The sequence below is a fragment of the Acipenser ruthenus genome, chromosome 16 (genome assembly GCF_902713425.1).
Source record: "Acipenser ruthenus chromosome 16, fAciRut3.2 maternal haplotype, whole genome shotgun sequence".
Taxonomy (NCBI): domain Eukaryota; kingdom Metazoa; phylum Chordata; class Actinopteri; order Acipenseriformes; family Acipenseridae; genus Acipenser; species Acipenser ruthenus.
Window position 1 is genome coordinate 16,985,451 of NC_081204.1, and position 15,604 is coordinate 17,001,054.

At 41.1% G+C, this 15,604-nt stretch overlaps 2 protein-coding genes across 2 annotated transcripts in view; one reads left to right on the forward strand and one right to left on the reverse strand.

The window, feature by feature from the left end:
* LOC117414311 (ectonucleoside triphosphate diphosphohydrolase 8-like) overlaps window positions 1-2,495 on the forward strand; it is a 32,715-nt gene extending 30,220 nt beyond the window's left edge. The window contains exons 4-6 of the mRNA XM_058988954.1: window positions 985-1,095; window positions 1,354-1,491; window positions 1,714-2,495. Of these exons, the coding sequence (XP_058844937.1) occupies window positions 985-1,095; window positions 1,354-1,491; window positions 1,714-1,797 (333 nt within the window). The 3' untranslated portion in view covers window positions 1,798-2,495. The remainder of the gene's footprint in view (window positions 1-984; window positions 1,096-1,353; window positions 1,492-1,713) is intronic.
* Window positions 2,496-2,830: 335 nt separating this feature from the next.
* Window positions 2,831-14,999, reverse strand: LOC117411838 (galactoside alpha-(1,2)-fucosyltransferase 2-like). The gene is made up of 2 exons (XM_058988952.1): window positions 14,904-14,999; window positions 2,831-6,011 (listed from the first exon to the last, which is right to left on the reverse strand). The coding sequence occupies exon 2, from the start codon at window positions 5,992-5,994 to the stop codon at window positions 4,960-4,962; it is 1,035 nt and encodes a 344-aa protein (XP_058844935.1). The 5' UTR covers window positions 5,995-6,011; window positions 14,904-14,999; the 3' UTR covers window positions 2,831-4,959.
* Between the last annotated feature and the right edge of the window lie 605 nt (window positions 15,000-15,604).

The following is a 15,604-nucleotide window of genomic DNA, read 5'->3' on the forward strand; positions in this document are numbered from 1 at the left end:
TTTCCTAAAACCATGCTTACTGTCTCCCAGGATATTGTAACCATATAGGTAATTTTCCATTTTGGATCTTATTATAGTTTCCATAAGTTTACATATAATAGAAGTCAGGCTTATTGGTCTGTAGTTACCTGGTTCAATTTTGTCTCCTTTTTTGTGGATCGGTATTACGTTTGCAATTTTCCAGTCTGTCGGTACAACCCCCGTGTCAAGAGACTGTTGCATGATCTTGGTTAGCGGTTTGTTATTAACTTCTTTCATTTCTTTGAGTACTATTGGGAGGATACGAACACACGGCGTACACACACAGCTTCCTGTCCTACGGGAAAATGCAGTTCAGGAACTCTGTCCTTGCCAAGCTTGTGAAGGTAACTCAGGTCAATCCAGCTAGTCCTGCTCTTCTTGGGAGAATCAGTTCCTCAAGGAGCTCCTCTTACAGTGTTTGTTGGACTTCTCTAAAGGAAGCTGCTTCCCAGCACAGTGTGAATGTAATCATAGAATTACGTTGGGCAGCGGAGTATTTTAATTCAGGGACATTAAAGTTTTTTCTTTCACCAGGAAAACAACATAGCCAAGCCAATGGTCCACCCCTACTTCCCCACTGGCTTAATACCACGCTGGGAGAGATCTTTCATTCCCCCTGCCCCACTAAGCCAGAGCCCTACCTCCCTGACAGTAGAGTGACGTTCACGGGCAATGGAAGCCCCGCGCAGTGCGAGTCGCTCATCAAAAACCCTCTTCAACTGTTCCGCCTGCGCCGGGAAGCCAGAGTGCTCATTCGATGGGGTCTGTCAACCTTCAGTGCGTGGCAACTTCTTTGTAATTCTCTGGCATCCCTGGGCTGCTGTTTTTACAGCTTTCATACCAGTTAGTCTCCTGACAATGACTTTGTTTGATGTGCAATTTAGATAGCAAAATAACAAGGTGGGGGCACGTCCCCAAGAGGTGACTCGGATATGAATTGTTGTTATTGTTGTTTCTCTTCAGGCCTTCTCTGCGTTTTTCTACACGTTTGACTTTCTTAAGCTGGCTCCACGGTCCTCTCTGGATGTTACGAAGAAAACCACTGAAGAATTCTGCAAGAGAGACTGGAGCAGCGTGCGTATCGGGGGTGGGGTGGGGTGGGGCGGGGCAGGGACTCACTGCAGAATCACACTTCAGAAATAATCCAAACCTCAGCATCAAGGCTATTGCATTGCTGAAGGATAGGGTTCTTATATACAGTTGGATATCTGTTCCATAAAACCTTTAGCTGATAAAACATTTGCAAGCTGTTCTTCTGGTTATCGTCCAGCTGAGTTGTTTGATCCATAACCACCCTGTGCTGAAAGTGCTGCATCTGTGTTTCTGCTGCAGCTGAAGACAGACTTTCCCACAGAGAAGGAGAATAATCTGAGAGAGTACTGCGCCACCAGCTATTACATCACCACTCTACTGGCTGATGCCTACAAGTTTGACAACCAATCATGGAACAAGATCGTCTTTGAGAAGAAGGTGAGGGTGAGGGAGTTTCAGTCCGTGCAGCGATCAAACCTCCGCCAACAAACTAATAAACTGCAAGCGAAACAGCAGCAGCTTTTCTTCTTCAGACTTGAACCAGCTGAAGATCGTTCTAATGTTATCTTACTCTTTTTTTGTTGCGTCTCCTTCCGCAGGGCTGCAAAATAACTGTTGCTACGTGTTCCCCTCGTTCACTCGAGCCCTCCTCTCTTTCAGGCTGATGACACCGATATCTGCTGGATGCTGGGCTACACGCTGAACTTGACCAACCTAATCCCCACTGAGACCCCTGCAAGGTGAAAGGGCATGGCTACAGCGTGCGGGCCGCCTCGGTCTTCTTCATCGTACTGGTCATTGCGCTGAGCCTGCTGGCCCTGGTAGTGCAGTGCTACACTCAGTGCCGCCGCAGCTTCAACTCACACCAGTCAGCAACTGAGTCACCAAAAAGGGGACAGTGAAGAAGAGGAGGAGGAGGGGGACGAGGTCTGGTTAATATAGAGGCCAAGTATGGATTTGTCCCCATCCTGGTTTTTGATGCTGAAATGACAGCAATGGTACGGGTACTTCAGCAAAAAAATGATTTTACTGTATTTTAGTGGAGCTCTGTGCATGGCACAACATTTTATAAACTATCCTGTATCATTCGGAACTTAAGGATCTGAAATCTAAATACTCCATTTCTGTCTTCAATTGTACAGTGTATGATTACATTTTTTTATATAAATATATATTGTAGTATATTTGGATTTCTTGGTTTTGGTATGTTTCTGTTATATAGTGTTATATTTATACCGGTTCAGAGGTCTCTATTGGTATTTCTGTTTATTGGATATATATAATACTGTAGAAGTGTTCTCTTAGGGGAAATAGATGCACAACTATATTACTCTAAAAATGAATAATATTGATTTCTAGTCTTTAACTGTGGTTTCGGTGTTTTCTCTTCAGATGTAAATGAGGAAAGGTTGACACTTTTGCAATAAAAGGCTTTCCTGTGATGCATGTGATGTGACATGTTTCTATCATGAAACCATCCCCCTGCAGAATAGCCCCTTTAGTTTGCATGGGTTTTTCTCTTAAGTAATAGCATGTCTGTCTGAGTGCTCATTTAACAATGCTCTGCTGTCACCTGCTGATCCTTGAAAGAAGCCTAAAACTCGTGGTGAAAACGAGGATGCTTTTCATATCCTGCCATGTTCACACTGTGCCTTTCCAATGATTCACCCTCTTTGATATCCTGCTTTACCATTCTTATCAGTGTGTTACCATGCTAACCAATTCCTTTCTCTGCCATGCACTGCACTACACATTGCACACTTTAACTCCAGGGTGTTATTATAATAATAATAATAATAATCTTTATTAATAAAGACAAATGATCACAAAGCGCTTAACAAAAGTATGGAAACAGATCAAATAGCATCTAATATACCCAAACTGTTAAAAGCTCTGGTATTTCATCTTTCAAGTTTATTCACAATTTTTTTTTTGAAGGTCAGTTTTGTGTCATTCTTCCTCACATTTGGAAACTCTGTAATAAAAATCTATCTATATAACAACAAACTATCCGAAACACAGTAGAATGACAGAAAATAAAATTATAAAAACAATAGAAAAGTTAAACAGTAGTTCCTCTACATGGATTCCCACCATACCTTCCTGAAATATAATGCAGTACTTAAACAAAAACAAACCAAAAATAAAAAACCCAAACAACCTGTTAAAAGTAATAACATATAAGAACATACATAAGAAGGTTTACAAACCGAACCAGGTAACTACAGACCAATAAGCCTGACTTCTATTATATGTAAACTTATGGAAACTATAATAAGATCCAAAATGGAAAATTTGACCTTGGCTGCTGCAACAGTGTTTGCCACTCCTCCTATTTTTGTGTTGTCTGCAAATTTAACAAGTTTGCTTACTATATCAGAATCTAAATCATTAATGTAGATTAGGAATAGCAGAGGACCTAGTACTGATCCCTGTGGTACACCACTGGTTACCTCGCTCCATTTTGAGGTTTCTCCTCTAATCAGTACTTTCTGTTTTCTACATGTTAACCAGTCCCTAATCCATGTGCATGCATTTCCTTGAATCCCTACTGCGTTCAGTTTGAGAATTAATCTTTTATGCAGTACTTTGTCAAAAGCTTTCTGGAAATCTAAATAAACCATGTCGTATGCTTTGCAATTATCCATTGTCGATGTTGCATCCACAAAATAATCAAGCAGGTTAGTTAGACACGATCTCCCTTTCCTAAAACCACGCTGACTGTCTCCCAGGATATTGTTACCATATAAGTAATTTTCCATTTTGGATCTTATTATAGTTTCCATAAGTTTACATACAATAGAGGTCAGGCTTATTGATCTGTAGTTACCTGGTTCGGTTTTGTCTCCCTTTTTGTGGATCGGTATTAAGTTTGCAATTTTCCAGTCTGTCGGTACAACCCTGTGTCAAGAGACTGTTGCATGATCTTGGTTAGCGGTTTTTAAATAACTTCTTTCATTTCTTTGAGTACTATTGGGAGGATCTCATCCGGCCCAGGGGATTTGTTTATTTTAAGAGCTGCTTAAAAGAAACACATTTTAAGCAGCTGTGTTATTATATGTTCTATAATATATGTTATATTATATGTTATATAATATAACATATATAACAAAAATAACTGGACTGCGGATAAACTCTGGTCAGGAGGGAGCTATACTTTGTGGTGGCAAAATAAGTTGAGGAGTTAAGGAAGTTAATAAATCCACTCCATATCTCTTCAAATAGAGCCGGTTCCTTTTGCAAATCCTATGAGCAAATATTCCCAAATCACATAGATATATTTGGGGAGTTATCATTTTTCCAACAAAGAGCAATACATTTATCAGCTGTTATTAGTGCCATCTTAATAAATCAAACATCCCCAATGCCCATATTTGTCACTAAAGACATATCGCCAAGACATACCAGGCGTGGCTCAGGTGGTACAATGATGTTTGTTATCTGAGAAACTGTTTGAAATAATGTTCTGGGTTGTAATGTAGCCTGCGGATCAGACTGAATTGCAATAATCAATGATGCCTTTCTTTCTTAACAATCTCTCCTGGCTGATGCAGCTGTCTTCCATTTCACTAATTCTGCTTTCAGCCTCTTCTACTATTTGAAGGCTGGTGTTCACATCTTTACAGAGTTTTCTGAATTCAGCCAAAACTGTCCCCATTTCACTCGCCTCCTTGTTTGGCATGGAATACCATTCTCTCTTGTTTTGTTCTCCAAGCTTTTTTGGTTTAAACTTTTTTTATTTTTAAATTTGGAATCGGCAATTATTTTTACCCATTTTCTCCCAATTTGAAATTTCCAATTGTTTTTAAGACCTTGTCTCAGTGCTGCTGCTCCCATATTGATTTGGCAGAGATGAAGGCAAGCATGCGTGTCCTCTGAAGTAGTGAAGTAGAGCAATTCATCGATCTATGGTTTGATTGAATTCAGAAGGGGTGAAAGGTCAGCTGGGATCCCATGCCATTCAGGAAGGAAGGCAGCTTCATACTTGAAAAATTTCAGGAATGGTGATTCAGGGAGTGTGAAGTTGGAGAGATAAACCATCTCCCCACCAACAAGGTACCCAGCCCAGTAGCCAAATGTCCCAATAGTCATGATGGTGTGATTGCAGTGAGCAAGAATAGCAAAGTCCTTTGCTGGGTTTGATTCATTTCCATCACCAGAGAAACACACATCTCCTTTAGAAGCATCAATGTTCTCTTTGCACCACTCCATGCCATTGCTGGTTACCACAAACACAGGTTCTTGATACTTGTTCCTGAAATAAGACATGGCTTTATCAATGTAGGCCTTATCTGCTATCACTCCCTTCCATGCATCTCTCATAACATGCACATAGTCCCCCCTTCGCACATGGACTCCAATGAAGGTGACATTTCCCCGACTCCCTTTAATACCTTCCAGGTACCGGTTGGCCTCGTCTTTGAGGAAATCATGGAAGGTGAATTCCCTAAGGATGTCTTCTTTAATATGATGGTAGAAGGTCCAAGAGCAAGGATAGCCTGTTAGCTTCACATAATCCCCAGGAATGTTGTAATACTCATTGGACATCCAGTCATGGAGCGCGTAATGTTTCCATTCTATGTTTTTGTTAATTTTACTATGAAGCACAGGTAAAGTGATCTTGAAGATTGGTGCTAAGTACTCATGCATCTCTGGAAGTATGTATGCTTGGTGATTGTTTTGCTTAGCCAAGGCATACAGAGTTGCATACTCACCCATTTGATTGCCAAGACGGCCAATTGAGTTTACAGTCCATATCCCTCGATCCTTTCTAATAGTGGTCATTGTTGATTTGGAACTTGATTCTAATTGATCCATCTTCAGGATTTGCTGTTTATTAAATATTTCAATGACTCCATATGAGAAGGACATTATGAAGATACATAGTAGAAACAGTAAGAAAATACATGGTTTCCAAGTCATTGGCTTTTCAAGTTTCATTTGTTTTCTTTGGTATCCTAAAAAGAGTAAAAGAAAATGTATGTAAGTGTTTTTGATAAAGAAAACCACCACCCACTTTCCTGTAAATATGCATGTGTGTGTGTTTAGCAGGGATGGGGTTAATCTCCAGCTCTATCCCTGATTGAATGCCCAGCTGCATGCCCTTCGAATTGGTGATATCATGGGGCAAGTTCAGCATGGAAGAGGGGGTCTTGGTCTCAGTTCAGCTCCTCCTACATGGCACAAGGCAGCCCCAGCTCAACGGAGGAAGCTGGTAGTCAACGAGATGTTAAAGCAGGAGGAGAGGATGAGGTGTATAAAGGCCATTTCCCAGGCCAAGCAGGGAGAATGGATGAGATGGGAGAGTGTGGAACAACGCAAGATTGGCTGGCAAGACCTATGGTCAATGGAACAGAGCAGGATCAGTTTCCTCATCAGGTCAACATATGATGTTCGTCCATCACCACAGAACCTAAACCTCTGGGTAGGAGAGGATCCCTCATGTCCTTTGTGTTCATCACCTGCAACATTAAGGCACATTTTGACAGGATGTAAGGTGGCTCCTAGCCAAGGATGGTTTACTTGGCGCCAGGACCAGGTGCTGCGATGTTTGGACTTAGCATTGGAAGACACGCGTAACATGACCAATAAGTTGCCACCTGTTCCATCAAAACATTACACACAAAAGACAACATTCCTCCACCCAGGAGAGCAACCACCAAGAAAAAGTATTAAAACCAATCCTCGCCCAGGACAACTGGAAGCTGCTAGAGACTGGAAAATGCTGGCAGATGTTGGTCAACGGCTTATTTTTCCACCTGAGAGACGTCGGATTCAGTGGCCAAGAGTTATTTCGCACAGTGAAGAACTTATCTGAAGCAGCAGAGAGGAGCAGCAACTGGCTGTGGTTGAGACGCAAAGATTCTGGCTGGGGATCTCAAGCACAATAGAAAGAAACGCTGATGTACGGGTAAATAAGCTGGGTTGAGTTGAGTGGGGGATGGACGGGGGTGATGCTGGGACGCCAGAATCACCGTCGAGCCCTCTTGAGGTGTCATGGGCTAGTCGACGAACACTGAGGATGGAAGGTGCCCACTTGAAGACCCCAGAGATGTACCCGACTTAGCTCAATCCAGACGGTTGTCATGCTGATGCGCTGGGGAGACCGCACTGTGGTTTGATCCCCTGAGCCAGCATCGCAGCCGTTGTGTGTGCTGATGCGCTAGGGAGGCAATAAGCTGATCCCTGGAGTCAGCATTACACTTCAGCCATCAACACCAGACAGAAGGATATCTACATCATCATATGGAAGGAAGCACAAATGGATGGAGACACATATGGATCACATTAGTTTACTGTAAAGCTATGTCTTAGTTGGTGCTTATCTTGGTGAGAGCTGAGTTCAAATCAGCATGAAGTTTTAACATCTACTTTTGTGTAATTGAAATCCTTGTGATGGGGGTTGGTGGGTGTAGCGCCTGTGGGACCAGACGTGACGACACAGACAGGCAGGAAGTGAGGCATGACCTGTGCACCAGCAAGGCAGGGCTGGGCAGGGTTTTATTAATTCACAAATAAACTAACAAAAAGAATCCCCAGGAATATCAACTATGATAAGCCCGGGTTGAAAATAAAATAAATAAACAAAACAAACAGGTCTCGCACACTGAAAAGCGCTGTTGTTGCTGCCTGCTCTCTCATGCTGCCAGTGGTCAAGAGGACGAATTACCGCTGCTATCAGCTGTCCTCCTGCCACAGTCCTACTGAACTTAATTGCAAGGTTCTGCCTCCGAGTTTCCATTCTGCCACTGCACCACCTGGCTGGGTTTGCAACCTTTTCACAGTTATCTTATTCTATGTTGGCATCCCTGAATAGATGCACATTGATCCTGAGCTCTGGTGCACAGAGTGGCTGGGTGTGGTACAGTTCTCACTTTAGTGGCTCAGGTGTTGTGGCTCCCCATTGGTGGTGAAAAATAACAGGTGTTATATTTTATTTATTTTCCTTTTTTTTACAGTACTTCCTGATAAATGCTCTGCAGCTATTGTGCAGTACTCTTTTTGTAATAATAAATGATCTGGCTAGGAACAGCAAAGCTACATTGTCTTCAATTGAAAGGGACAATATATGGCAAATATTTGTGTCTTCCCCTACTTGTTACCTCTCTAAAGCTGAGGGGCTCTACAATAACACTCATCTATTCTCTTTATGCCATGTGGATTTTGCTTCCCTAGGAATAGTTGGTGGTTTAAATAAAAATTCTGAAAAGAATGCTATATGACGGCTTTGACGGCGTAGCCGAATGTTTTTTTTTGTTTCATTTCGTTTCTCTCTCGCTGCTCTCGCTCCTAACACCCACCTTGAGTGTAGAGAGCTGCAGGCTTAATTTGGGAGATGGCCACCTTCTACACAAGGTTTTTAATTACCATGGATGGGCTTCCCATCCACACTACCAAACAAAAACAAACATTCGGCTACGCCGTCAAATTTATAAAACAATAAACCATAACAATAACAAACACAGCGTACGCCGTCATATTTTCACAATAACTAAATCATAATAATAATAAACCACAAATACAAAATAATAAACTGCACAGGGGCGGAGGGGAGACCCCGTTCTAAAAATAAACAAATAATAGGAGGCTGTGTGGTCCAGTGGTTAAAGAAAAGGGGCTTGTAATTAGGAGGTCTCCGGTTCAAAGCCCACCTCAGCCACTGACATTGTGTGACCCTGAGCAAGTCACTTAACCTCCGTCTTTCGGGCGAGACGTAGTTGTAAGTGACTCTGCTGCTGATGCATAGTTCACACACCCTAGTCTCTGTAAGTCGCCTTGGATAAAGGCGTCTGCTAAATAAACTAATAATAATAATAATAATAATAATAATAATAATAATAATAATAATAATAATAATAATATGGAATACAATAATAACATAATAAGATTAAAAGTATAGATTGGTTATTTTTAACATTAAAATTCTGCTTGACAATACTGTACTCACAAAAATCAGGGAGTGTTCTCAGCACATGTTTACAGATAAACCATTGTTAATATGAAGGAAACAAATGTTACATTCAGTAGTTCGGGACAAACACCAATCACAAAATGTTTTAGTACAAATATTTATTGTGGAGAATGCGGAGTATGCGATTTTACAGAGAAGTATGTTGTATATACACATTCATTTGGCATCAAACCTAGCTTGGTTTGAGGGCTCGCTGCCTGGTCGAATGGACGAGGCCGAGACCCCCAAAAAGAACAAGCCAGTCTCAATAATGCCATGATTAGTATTGAATATAGCCCACTTGAAGGTTTAGTCAACCTTTAACAAATGATCATCAGCATGCAGGAGAGGAAAACAAAACCCATTTTTGGGAAATAAACCTCTGGGAATCCATGGCTGATTCGATTGCCCTTCCTCCAGGCAGGCTACTAACGCTTAAGAGCACATTCTTGTAAAAGCATTTTTAGGATCTGTAATATTTGTTCTAATGTAAACTTGGTAAGCACTGGAGGACCAACAACCTAACCGTTTGATAAAGGAGCCTGGAACTCCGTGGCGAGAAGCTGCTACGATTCTGATGGAATGACCGGAGAACGGCTCAGCTGAGAATCCGGACCTGGAAATAATCAGGTGAAAAGGTGAAAGAAGAACCAATGTCGGGTGATGATTATTCAGCTTTCGTTAATAAACAGCGGGCCTGAGGGTGATGCACCCTGAGAAAGATGGAGATGGATAAGAGAGAAAAGGGGTCATATGGGCCAACATGGGAGTTTAATTTATAAACAAAATTGAAAAGCATTCCCTAATCTTCCCGGTTAATTTTACTTCTTTTGAGCAGGAAGGAAAAGATATCAGATGAGGTGATTGCTAGGTTAGAGATGAAGGGGTGAATCTGGGGGTTGAATTTGAGAGCGATGTAGACTCTGAGCACCTAAGGAACCCAAGAAGGCTAAGAGAAAAGGGCTTTAAGGTTTAATCGAAAACAGGGAGGAGTAGCTGGAGCAGATGAGAGGCACCAAGAGAGTACGTTGATGGTGATAGGTAGGCTAGCAGGGGGAGAAAGAGATTCTGATCGTTGAAGCCCTTTCAGGATTAATGAAATTTGTGAGTTACTGAGTGTAGAGCTGGGACACCGAAAATGAGTTTGTAGAAAAACTGGGTGCCGGAAATTGAAATCTTATAGCTCCATTTTTAAGGGACATAATATAGGATGACACTACGGGCACTGAAAATGAAGGGAAGGTAATGTTGAATGGAAAGTGAATTTTTTAAATAAATTCCAGGATGACCAGTATGTTTGCAGTGATTGGGGAGTGATGCTGAGAAGAGTTGTTTCTTGAGCCTGCAGAATCAGGGAATGCAGCGGGTGGCTCACATGAATGTCAGGTCTGAAAAGGGAGGAATCTCATTTGGCAGGCGGTCGTCTTCGGGAGCTAATGCTCAGTCTCTGTGTTTGGAAACGGGAAAGAGAATCGTGATTATAGTCAGGTGGCAGAGAATGTGTTGAGGTCTGAAAATGAACTGATGAGTAACAGATAAACAGGTAATCCTTCTGAATATGCTCATTATATGGTGGGAGGATGAACGACCTTGTTAATGATTTGGACTGTAGCTGAATTATTTGAGTGGAGAAGAATGGATTTTTGAGCCCAGGAAGACTCCCAAAAGGAATGTGGCTACAACAAATGGATACATTTTGCGCAATGACAAGGAGTGATCGGGTATAGTAATGATGCTGAATTCGTCCGGCCATGGAGCAGAAAACCATTTTCCCTTGTAGTATCCTCCAAAGCCAAGAGAGGGAGCTGCATATGTGAACAGTTGAATGTCTTCGTGCAGCAGGAGACAGTCGTCATAAAAGAAAGTAATGCCGTTCCATTCTTTTAGTAGGAGCTCCCACAGGCGGAGTTCCAATGAGTATGACATCATTGAGGGAATCAAATCAAGAGAAGGTAGAAGATAAAAGCTCTGCCTTGAGGAATTATCCTCATTGCAAAGCATATGACATGGTTTATTTAAAATTTCCAGAAAGCTTTTGACAAAGTCCCGCATAAAAGATTAATTTCTCAAACTGAACCCAGTAGGGATTCGAGGAAATGCATGCACATGGATTAGGGAGTGGTTAACATGTAGAAAACAGAAAGTACTGATTAGAGGAGAAACCTCAAAATGGAGCGAGGTAACCAGTGGTGTACCACAGGGATCAGTATTAGGTCCTTGTTAAATTTGCACACGACACAAAAATAGGAGGAGTGGCAAACACTGTTGCAGCAGCGAAGGTCATTCAAAATGATCTGGACAGCATTCATAACTGGGCAAGCACATGTCAAATGACATTTAATTGCAAAGTGTAAAGTACTGCATGCAGGCAATAAAAATGTGCATTATAAATATCATATGGAAGATACTGAAACTGAAGGAATCTATGAAAAAGACCTAGGAGTTTAAGTTGACTCAGAAATGTCTTCATCTAGACAATGTGGGGAAGCTATAAAAAAGGCCAACAAGATGCTCGGATATATTGTAAGACGTGTTGAATTTAAATCAGGGGAAGTAATGTTAAAACTTTACAATGCCTTTACAACTTTACAATGTTAAGACCTCACCTAGAATATTGTGTTCAGTTCTGGTCACCTCGCTACAAAAAGGATATTGCTGCTCTAGAAAGAGTGCAAAGAAGAGCAACCAGAATTATCCCAGGTTTAAAAGGCATATCGTATGCAGACTGGCTAAAAGAAATTAAGCTATTCAGTCTTGAACAAAGAAGACTACGTGGTGATCTGATTCAAGCATTCAAAATCCTAAAAGGTATTGACAATGTCGACCCAGTGGACTTTTTTGAGAAGAAACCAGGACCAGGGGTCACAACTGAAAATTAGATAAAGGGGCATTCAGAACAGAAAATAGGAGGCACTTTTTTACACAAAGAATTGTGAGGGTCTGGAACCAACACCTCAGTAATGTTGTTGAAGCTGACACCCTGGGATCCTTCAAGAAGCTGCTTGATTAGATTCTGGGATCAATAAGCTACTAACAACCAAACAAGCAAGATGGGCTGAATGGCCGCCTCTCGTTTGCAAACCCTCCCATGCTCCCATGTAGTTTAAATGGCCAAGGAGGGACAGAAGATTGCGTTTGGTAGGAGGGGGACCGGACAGAAAAGTGGAAATAGAAACAATACGATCCCCTGAGGACAGGCTCAATGGGCATGATTTTAAATATGTTTGAAATATTGACTTAGCCAGCCATGCGTTTTTCCCAGCAATTTTGATTAAGAATATGGCGTGGTCGATTTGCATATTGCAGAGAGAAATCTTCGTGAGGGATTAAACTATTGATGCTGGGTGTGGTGGAGTTATGGGGAGCAGAAATGAAGGAAGTTACAGGCGGAATAGCACAGGTTCCTTCATTGAAGTTATTCAGAGTATGCAGTATTGCGGCCCTGACTGGTATTCAAAGAAATGGGAACTCTTTTGAAAGGGTTTGAATAAACTGCCGATAAGCTAAAAGAAGAAAATCATCTCACAGAGAAGGGACCACTATGGGGGCCTGCTGGACACCCATAGCGGCCAGGGAGGTCACTGCAGGGGCCTGCTGGATGCCTGCGTTGAGGGGAGGGTAACCTAAAAGGTTATGTTTGGAAGACCGCTGGGAAGGGCGGAAGAGTGAATGGAAAAGCGGGGCCCTGCTGCTCAACCGTTTGAGGTAAGGAATAGAAGGGGGCTGCGGGGCCCTGTTGAAGCCCGCAGCTGGAAGGAAACCGTTTGACAGAGAAGGGAGCACTATGGGGCCTGCTGGACGCCCATAGTGGCAGAGAGGTCACTGCAGGGGCCTACCGGATGCCTACAGTGATGAGGGGGTGTAACCAGAAAGGTTACAGTTGCATGTTAGACAACAGTGGCAGGTGTCGAAACCCCAGGATGGATCGCGGGAGCAGCCGCTCCTCACTGTAAAAACAATCTCTGGATATAAATGCTCAAAACTGCTGATGAGCAGAAAGAAAAGCATTTCACAGAGAAAGGGTCACTATGAGGGCCTGCTGGACGCCCATAGTGGCCAAAGAGGTCACTGCAGGGGCCTGCCGGATGCCTACAGTGAGGGGAGGTAACCTGAAAGGTTATAGTTGAAACCAGCGATTTATAATAGTTTTAGTATAATAGTTTTATGTTAACTGCAACTATATTTTTGTAATTGCACCGTTTTCTCAGTCCACTGCACTTATCACTTGTATATTAATATCTAACGTAATGTAACTCTCACCATATTATCTGCACTTATTCAACTTGCCCCTTAATTGAATTATGTGTTGTATTTTGTACTTGTTCTTAGCTAAATATGCTCTTATTAGGACTGAAGGTATTGTATACCGTATCTGCACTTACTGTAATTGGAAACCAACTAAGAGCTTTCTAAAAATGTATTGACCTTTGACCTCTCTTTATTGGTCAGACTGGACAATTGACTGTTTTAACAGCTTAAATCACTTTACAGATTCTAGATAGACTTGTGTTTACTACTGCACATGTATAAGAAACCAACTATGGCTTTTCCAAAAATGTACTGGACCTTGACCTTTGACCTCAGGAAATTTGTGACAGCTTAAATCTCCTTACAGACTGGAGATAGGTTCAAATTTACTATTGAACATGTATAGGACACCAACTAAGAGTTTTCTAAACATGTCTTGGACTTTGATCTTTGACCTCTCGTTATTGGTCAAACTGGACAATTGACTGTTTTAACAGCTTAAATCACTTACAGACTGTGATTTTGCTTGCAGTAGCCTAAACTGTAACGCATTTGGCTCCTGAAATGTATTTAGCTCATCATCACCCTCACAAGTTTACATATGCCTGGAGGTACCATTGGTGTACCGGCCTGGTCAGTTTTATTTATTTCTATTTGTGTCTAAAGATTTGCATTTTTATCCCATTATACAGAGATATTAAAATGTCAACATTTATGTGTCCAGCTAAAGACCATTGCTGCAGTGTTGACACTTCCCCAGTTACAGATCAAAACTGCTGAAAACACAACTGTCTGTCTGCCCCCCAACACACAAGGGCACTGTGTGTGCATATGAGAGTTTCGCAAGAGTGAGGAGATGTACGAGGCAAGAGAAGTACAGTAAAGTAGTATGAATAAATTACAGAGGAGCCTGTATAGTGTCTCGACGTCACAGGATTAGAATACACCAATGGAAATTCTGTGCATTTAAATTTTGGAACCGATATCTAAGTTTAAAAAAAGAATGTTTACTCTCTGTGGCACCAATATGCTTCCGTACAAAGACACAACGCGTTGGAAGGTGAGACAGTCACTCAACTTGCTATAGAACAACACTCATTCTCATGCACTTTAACAAACATATTAATTAACTTTCCAATTAAAATACACCTGTCTCAGAAAAATATTCAAATTAAAGTCTGGTTTGATACTGTATACTCTGTTTTGGTTGGTTAACACCTTCAATCACTATTATAATGAGTTTGCAATGTGCTACAGACTCCAAAAGGGACATTTAGCTTTGTTAGTCCAGTTTTCTTTACCATTTCCTTCTACCTTGGTTACAGACAGCACATTTGCCTAGCAATTTATTTACATTGAAGCCCTTGTGTTAAGCTGAATTCTAAAAAGAGCCTTGCAACTGTTCTAGTTCTTCTCCAGGGTCCTCACACCAACATTCAGTCTGTTTCAGTACAAGTTAAAAAATAATATTTCACACTTAGTAATGATTAAAAAATAAGGTGGCATAGATAAAGGTAAAGGATATCTTGAAATAAAGGTATAAAAGTCAAGATAAAATATAAAAAGAACATAAATCAACCCATTAAGCTCCCTTCACATACAGTAAAACATAGCACCAGTTTATTATCAAGAATATGAAATAAATACTTACTGGAGAGTAAAGAGAAAATAGCTGTTGTATATTCTGTTCACGAGAGAGGTGTTTATATTAACAGTTGGTTCAACGGGTGACTGGCAGCCAATATGTACTTCCTTAAATGAGGTTCAAGTGGAGGAGGCGGGCATTTAGGAGTGCCAAAATACACCCATCTTACCTTAACACAAGCCAATCAGCATTTGTACTTATTTTGTAAGACTGAAAAGTAGGTGACAGACCCTTGAAGCAGTTTTTTGTGTCATTTATTAGTTATATTAGGATAATATGTAAGAAGGTAGTAATTTAGGCAATTATTGCAAGAAAGACTCACCTGGTTTGCACTCTGAAATGGATTGCAGCAAGCTAAGTTACCAATACCTGACGGTAGATTGTACTGCAGCAACGTTGAAAATGATTTTAAAAAAAGGTTTTAGAAGAAAAAGAAAAATAACTTTTACAGCCCTTTCTGGTTTTTTTTTTAATCTATAAGAAAATCAAAACCGTTTTGGTTGCAAAACTAATTTTCTTTTTAATAAAAAAAACTTAAAGATTGTTTGCTTGTTCCACAGAAGATATGTGAGGGGATGGAGGAATGAGATTAAAACCACTTGAAGCCATTACTGGCCTGTAAAATAACCGTTCAGCTGTTTAATGAAACATACATTTTTGTCCAGAACTTTTTTTACTGTCTGGGAAATATTGTCATGATATATGCA

Coding starts and splice junctions, on each gene's coding strand:
- LOC117411838 (XM_058988952.1), bottom strand. CDS start 5,994: ATGAAACTTGAAAAGCCAATGACTTGGAAACCATGTATTTTCTTACTG.